This window comes from Babylonia areolata, chromosome 20 (assembly GCF_041734735.1).
Source record: "Babylonia areolata isolate BAREFJ2019XMU chromosome 20, ASM4173473v1, whole genome shotgun sequence".
Lineage (NCBI taxonomy): Eukaryota > Metazoa > Mollusca > Gastropoda > Neogastropoda > Buccinidae > Babylonia > Babylonia areolata.
The window spans coordinates 5,884,067-5,891,566 of record NC_134895.1 but is presented as its reverse complement, the minus strand read 5'-3'; the positions used below and the strand labels follow the sequence as shown (position 1 = coordinate 5,891,566).

At 45.3% G+C, this 7,500-nt stretch overlaps 2 protein-coding genes across 5 annotated transcripts in view; both read right to left on the bottom strand.

Annotated features, from left to right (window-relative positions):
* Window positions 1-833: 833 nt before the first annotated feature.
* LOC143294935 (uncharacterized) lies at window positions 834-6,394 on the bottom strand. Of its 4 annotated transcripts, none has more exons than XM_076606452.1 (3): window positions 2,352-6,393; window positions 1,692-2,307; window positions 834-1,647 (listed from the first exon to the last, which is right to left on the bottom strand). In XM_076606452.1, exon 1 carries the CDS (start codon window positions 5,022-5,024, stop codon window positions 3,864-3,866), a length of 1,161 nt encoding a protein of 386 aa, XP_076462567.1. In that variant the 5' UTR covers window positions 5,025-6,393; the 3' UTR covers window positions 834-1,647; window positions 1,692-2,307; window positions 2,352-3,863. The 4 variants fall into 4 exon arrangements, with proteins under 4 accessions (XP_076462567.1, XP_076462568.1, XP_076462569.1 ...); XM_076606453.1 differs by having other exon boundaries at window positions 2,176-2,307; XM_076606454.1 differs by having other exon boundaries at window positions 2,176-2,219; window positions 2,836-6,393.
* Window positions 6,395-7,010: 616 nt separating this feature from the next.
* Window positions 7,011-7,500, bottom strand: part of LOC143294934 (sodium/potassium-transporting ATPase subunit alpha-B-like) — an 84,954-nt gene continuing 84,464 nt past the window's right edge. The window contains exon 20 of the mRNA XM_076606450.1: window positions 7,011-7,500. This exon is cut by the window's right edge and continues 397 nt beyond it. The gene's annotated coding sequence lies outside the window, so the exon portion shown is untranslated.

Here is a 7,500-nt window from a genome sequence, read left to right as displayed (position 1 = left end):
CACATTGTAAAATCTAGTCTCATGGACAAAACAAACATCACATTACAAAACCTAGTCTGACATACCAAACATACATGTCGCTCACAGACAAAAACAAATATATCACATTATAAAACCTAGTCTCACATACAAAACAAACACGTCACATTATATAACCTAGTCTTGTAGACAAAACAAACTTATCACATTACAAAACATAGTCTAACATTTCAAACATACGTGTCAGTCACAGACAAAACAAACATATAACATTGTAAAATCCACTCTCACATAGATAACAAACATATCACATTGTGAAATCTAGTCTCAAAGACGAAACAGACTTGTCACGTTGAAAAACCTAGTCACACATACAAAACAAACATGCCACATTGTAAAACATAGTCTCATGGTCGAAACAAACATGCCATATTGTAAAACATAGTCTCACGGTCGAAACAAACATGCCACATTGTAAAACCTAGTCTCACGGTCGAAACAAACATGCCACATTGTAAAACCTAGTCTCACGGTCGAAACAAACATGCCACATTGTAAAACCTAGTCTCACGGTCGAAACAAACATGTCACATTGTAAAACATAGTCTCACGGTCGAAACAAACATGCCACATTGTAAAACCTAGTCTCACGGTCGAAACAAACATGCCACATTGTAAAACATAGTCTCACGGTCGAAACAAACATGCCACATTGTAAAACATAGTCTCACGGTCGAAACAAACATGTCACATTGTAAAACATAGTCTCACGGTCGAAACAAACATGTCCACATTGTAAAACATAGTCTCACGGTCGAAACAAACATGTCACATTGTAAAACATAGTCTCACGGTCGAAACAAACATGCCACATTGTAAAACATAGTCTCACGGTCGAAACAAACATGCCACATTGTAAAACATAGTCTCACGGTCGAAACAAACATGCCACATTGTAAAACATAGTCTCACGGTCGAAACAAACATGCCATATTGTAAAACATAGTCTCACGGTCGAAACAAACATGCCACATTGTAAAACCTAGTCTCACGGTCGAAACAAACATGCCACATTGTAAAACATAGTCTCACGGTCGAAACAAACATGCCACATTGTAAAACATAGTCTCACGGTCGAAACAAACATGCCACATTGTAAAACATAGTCTCACGGTCGAAACAAACATGCCACATTGTAAAACCTAGTCTCACGGTCGAAACAAACATGCCACATTGTAAAACATAGTCTCACGGTCGAAACAAACATGCCACATTGTAAAACATAGTCTCACGGTCGAAACAAACATGCCACATTGTAAAACATAGTCTCACGGTCGAAACAAACATGCCACATTGTAAAACATAGTCTCACGGTCGAAACAAACATGCCACATTGTAAAACATAGTCTCATGGTCGAAACAAACATGCCACATTGTAACACCTAGTCTCATGGTCGAAACAAACATGCCACATTGTAAAACATAGTCTCACGGTCGAAACAAACATGCCACATTGTAAAACATAGTCTCATGGTCGAAACAAACATGCCACATTGTAAAACATAGTCTCACAGAAAAACAAACAAACATAGCATTGCAAAACCTAATCTCAGAAAAACAACAACAACAACAAAAGTCTCACAGTTAATAACAATCACATTGTAAAACCTAGTCTCACAGGCAGAGCAAAGAAGAATGTCACAATGTAAAACCTAGTCTCACAGACAGAACAAACAGACATGTCACATTGTAAAACCTAGTCTCACAGACAGAGCAAAGAAGAGTGTCATATTGTAAAACCTAGTCTCACAGACAGAACAAAGAAGAGTGTCATATTGTAAAACCTAGTCTCACAGACAGAACAAAGAAGAGTGTCATATTGTAAAACCTAGTCTCACAGGCAGACCAAAGAAGAGTGTCATATTGTAAAACCTAGTCTCACAGACAGAACAAAGAAGAGTGTCATATTGTAAAACCTAGTCTCACAGACAGAGCAAAGAAGAGTGTCATATTGTAAAACCTAGTCTCACAGACAGAACAAAGAAGAGTGTCATATTGTAAAACCTAGTCTCACAGACAGAGCAAAGAAGAATGTCACATTGTAAAACCTAGTCTCACAGACAGAACAAACAGACATGTCACATTGTAAAACCTAGTCTCACAGACAGAACAAAGAAGAGTGTCACATTGTAAAACCTAGTCTCACAGACAGAACAAACAGATATGTCACATTGTAAAACCTAGTCTCACAGACAGAACAAAGAAGAGTGTCATATTGTAAAACCTAGTCTCACAGACAGAACAAAGAAGAGTGTCATATTGTAAAACCTAGTCTCACAGACAGAACAAACAGACATGTCACATTGTAAAACCTAGTCTCACAGACAGAGCAAAGAAGAGTGTCACATTGTAAAACCTAGTCTCACAGGCAGAACAAAGAAGAGTGTCACATTGTAAATCCTAGTCTCACAGACAGAACAAACAGATATGTCACATTGTAAAACCTAGTCTCACAGACAGAGCAAAGAAGAGTGTCATATTGTAAAACCTAGTCTCACAGACAGAGCAAAGAAGAGTGTCATATTGTAAAACCTAGTCTCACAGACAGAACAAAGAAGAGTGTCATATTGTAAAACCTAGTCTCACAGACAGAGCAAAGAAGAGTGTCATATTGTAAAACCTAGTCTCACAGACAGAACAAAGAAGAGTGTCACATTGTAAAACCTAGTCTCACAGACAGAACAAAGAAGAGTGTCATATTGTAAAACCTAGTCTCACAGACAGAACAAAGAAGAGTGTCATATTGTAAATCCTAGTCTCACAGACAGAACAAAGAAGAGTGTCATATTGTAAAACCTAGTCTCACAGGCAGACCAAAGAAGAATGTCACATTGTAAAACCTCGTCTCACAGACAGAACAAAGAAGAGTGTCATATTGTAAAACCTAGTCTCACAGACAGAACAAAGAAGAGTGTCATATTGTAAAACCTAGTCTCACAGACAAAACAAACAGACATGTCATATTGTAAAACCTAGTCTCACAGACAGAACAAAGAAGAGTGTTATATTGTAAAACCTAGTCTCACAGGCAGACCAAAGAAGAGTGTCATATTGTAAAACCTAGTCTCACAGACAGAACAAAGAAGAGTGTCATATTGTAAAACCTAGTCTCACAGACAGAACAAAGAAGAGTGTCATATTGTAAATCCTAGTCTCACAGAAACAAAAGCCACAAGAGAGAAAAGCGAAGAGTGTAACACAATCTCACTGAGAAGCACAGTCGCATTGTATTACATAGTGGCCTGTCAGAAGACAACGTGACTGATCCATCTATTTTCCAGGTGATAGACACACAGACACGTGACCATGATACTGGGCACGTGACTCGCCCCATCCACCCTCACCTCCCCTCCCCTCCCCCTCACTCCCGTTCCCCCTGAACCCAGCCACTGTCAGTCACGGTGCCAGCTTGGTCCTTCACTCACTGCTGGGACTGTTGCCAGTTGTGCATGCATGGTGTTCCGATAAAAATGTGTGTGTGTGTGTGTGTGTGTGTGTGAGAGAGAGAGAGCGAGAGAGAGAGAGAGAGAGAGAGAGAGAGAGAGCACACACACACACACACACACACACACACGAACCAAAAGAAGCACACACACACGTATACAGACACTCCAAACGGTGAAACTCCACGACATCCCGTCCATCTCTGAACCAGACAGAGGCGACATACAGAAAATGTGTCACCCATCGGTGGAGAGACGCACTTTACGACACACCGTGTTGCTCTCTCTCTCTTTCTCTCACTGTCTCTCTCTCTCTGGTTCGGGGCAGCGCTGACCGTGTGTGCCCAAACCTTGTAACGGCACAGACTGGCCACCCACCCCTTACCCACTCCCACTCTGCTCCGGTCCCATCCCACATGGCATGACGTGTGCAGGTGAGGGTGAAAGGTCAGAGGGCAGTCCGTGCACGTGCAGCCACAGTGCCAGACCAGAACGAGGCCATGACCTCAGGAAGGTCAGCACTGCAGTGAGTGAGCAAGCAGTCAGCCAAACACCCCCACACAGACACTTGTGGGGCATGCCGTCTTGAAGCAGACATGAGATAAATACAGTTTTATTGTGTGTAGACACACAGACATTTGGACTTACAATAAAAAAAACAGCCAACGTGACCACACCACAGCGAGGACAGCTGACCTGGAACAGCCAACATGACCACACCACAGCGAGGACAGCTGACCTGGAACAGCCAACGTGACCACACCACAGCGAGGACAGCTGACCTGGAACAGCCAACGTGACCACACCACAGCGAGGACAGCTGATCTGGGACAGCCAACGTGACCACACCACAGCGAGGACAGCTGACCTGGAACAGCCAACGTGACCACACCACAGCGAGGACAGCTGACCTGGGACAGCCAACGTGACCACACCACAGCGAGGACAGCTGACCTGGAACAGCCAACGTGACCACACCACAGCGAGGACAGCTGACCTGGAACAGCCAACGTGACCACACCACAGCGAGGACAGCTGACCTGGAACAGCCAACGTGACCACACCACAGCGAGGACAGCTGACCTGGAACAGCCAACGTGACCACACCACAGCGAGGACAGCTGACCTGGAACAGCCAACGTGACCACACCACAGCGAGGACAGCTGACCTGGAACAGCCAACGTGACCACACCACAGCGAGGACAGCTGACCTGGCACCAAGACCCGACACACCATGCATGACATGACCACGTGCATCGTTCTCTCTGTGGCTGTCCTCCATTCTGGCTGAGGGCATCGCTGGGAAAGAAATGGCCACTGAGGGCATGGCTGGGAAAGAAATGGCCACTGAGGGCATCGCTGGGAAAGAAATGGCCACTGAAGGCATGGCTGGGAAAGAAATGGCCACTGAAGGCATGGCTGGGAAAGAAATGGCCACTGAAGGCATGGCTGGGAAAGAAATGGCCACTGAGGGCATGGCTGGGAAAGAAATGGCCACAAGTCCGGAAGCGATACTGCAGACACGCCAGTATCGTGGTCATAGCTGTGGTCGATGGTGTGGGTTTGAACCCTAGCTTGGTAGCCTTCAGGTTGGAAAAGCATGTAATACAATTGGCTCTACTGTTTGCAAGCACAAGGGCTATATTGAGATATTAGACACAGCGGACGTGAATAAATATGCTTTGTTATGCGGTAAGCATCCAGAGGACTACAGTGTGATACGAGATACAGCAGACTGAATGAGCGATATGTAAAAATCTTTTTTGTTTGTAAAGAGATAATGCAGTGAAACGTTCACAACTTCAACAAGTGAACTGAATGATTGACTGATACACTCCATGAACACAGCATCGGTATACCAGTGAGAGACAGACACAGACAGATCGACAGACAGATACACACAGACAGTCCAGAAACATAAACAGGAAAAAAGACTTTTAAACGCTTGTTGAAGACGACAGAAATAAAGACACCTAACTCTGACAGCAAACCGTGATGTCTACAGTAACAATACACACCACAGAGACCGCTCAACACACTACAACACGAGTCTTGGAGCACTCCCAACACCGTGTCCTTACATCACAGCACGGATCTCAGCGACCACTACACACACACTACAGCGTCCCTCACTACCTCACTCAGGACATAGGGGCCCGTGTTGGGGGGACGTTTTCAATGCACTAAAAATTCACAGTCATCCTGACAAAAACATCCATGAAAGCTGACCTACAAGTTCAGATTATGAGAACTACAGGAAACATCAATAAATAGCATCTTTCGTCATTCACCGACATCTACAACAACTCCATGGTGACACTTTCTGTTGGACACATTGCGGGTTCCCCACGTGAAAGTCTTCTACACAGGGACACGCTGGGTTCTGCAGCACAGAGTATCACTAATCATCTCCGTCAGTACCACAGCATCCCTTACTGAACTCGTCCATACCATGGTCTTCCTCATCATCCTCGTCAAAACCACAATATCCCTTATTGAAATCTTCGATTCCAGAGTGTCCTTTAGCGTCCTTGTAAAAATAACAACACAGTATACCTCAGCATCCTCATACACGCCACATTATCCACTGTCAAACTCTTCCATGTCACATTGTTCCTTATCGAACTCGTCAGTGCGACAGTTTTCCTCATAATCTTCGACAACATGTTCCTGTCACGTGGTGGTTCTGTATCAGCTGTTTCATGTCACGTGGTGGTTCTGTATCAGCTGTACCATGTCACGTGATGGTTCTGTATCAGCTGTTCCATGTCACGTGATGGTTCTGTATCAGCTGCTCCATGTCATGTGGTGGTTCTGCATCAGCTGCTCCATGTCATGTGGTGGTTCTGCATCAGCTGCTCCATGTCACGTGGTGGTTCTGTATCAGCTGTTCCATGTCATGTGGTGGTTCTGCATCAGCTGCTCCATGTCATGTGGTGGCTCTGTATCAGCTGTTCCATGTCACGTGGTGGTTCTGTATCAGCTGTTCCATGTCATGTGGTGGTTCTGTATCAGCTGCTCCATGTCATGTGGTGGTTCTGTATCAGCTGCTCCATGTCACGTGGTGGTTCTGTATCAGCTGCTCCATGTCATGTGGTGGTTCTGTATCAGCTGCTCCATGTCACGTGGTGGTTCTGTATCAGCTGCTCCATGTCACGTGGTGGTTCTGTATCAGCTGTACCATGTCACGTGGTGGCTCTGTATCAGCTGTTCCATGTCACGTGGTGGCTCTGTATCAGCTGTTCCATGTCACGTGGTGGTTCTGTATCAGCTGTTCCATGTCACGTGGTGGTTCTGTATCAGCTGTTCCATGTCACGTGATGGTTCTGTATCAGCTGTACCATGTCACGTGGTGGCTCTGTATCAGCTGTTCCATGTCACGTGGTGGTTCTGTATCAGCTGCTCCATGTCACGTGGTGGCTCTGTATCAGCTGCTCCATGTCACGTGGTGGTTCTGTATCAGCTGTTCTATGTCACGTGGTGGTTCTTTTCAACCTTTCCTTGAAACGATGTGGTGAAATTTGCCTTTGTGTTGTCGTCATGTCCGGGTTGTTGTCATGGTGACATGCTGTGACAGTGCACTTCCCGTTGGTTTTTACAGGGAAATCCATGAGGGCACACACACACACACACACACACACACACATTCACTTCCCCAGCCTTCAAAGTAGTGTCGGCTTTACTGCTCTCCCTCCTCCCTCCCTCCCCCCTCCTCCCCCCTCGCCCCTTCACCCGTCTGTACACAGACCCGGAGGTCTCAGAAGTTCACAGGGGTTCTCTCCCCTGACTATCTCCGTTGTGTTTCCTTCCACAGTTCGCGCCTATCCTACACACACAAACTTTTCACACACACAGTTTCTGACAGTAAAGGTCGTGAATTCACTCACTGTGACCCCGTCCACCGTGTGTATTCATCCAACAATGCCTAACTGGAGAACGTCTACACGAGAAGAAGAAGACAGACAGACAGACAGACAGACAGACAACCCTAACAGTAACACAACGGACACAGAGTGA

What these genes read in the sequence shown, in the direction of transcription:
- LOC143294935 (XM_076606452.1), bottom strand. Translation starts at nt 5,024, where the DNA reads ATGACCACGATACTGGCGTGTCTGCAGTATCGCTTCCGGACTTGTGGC.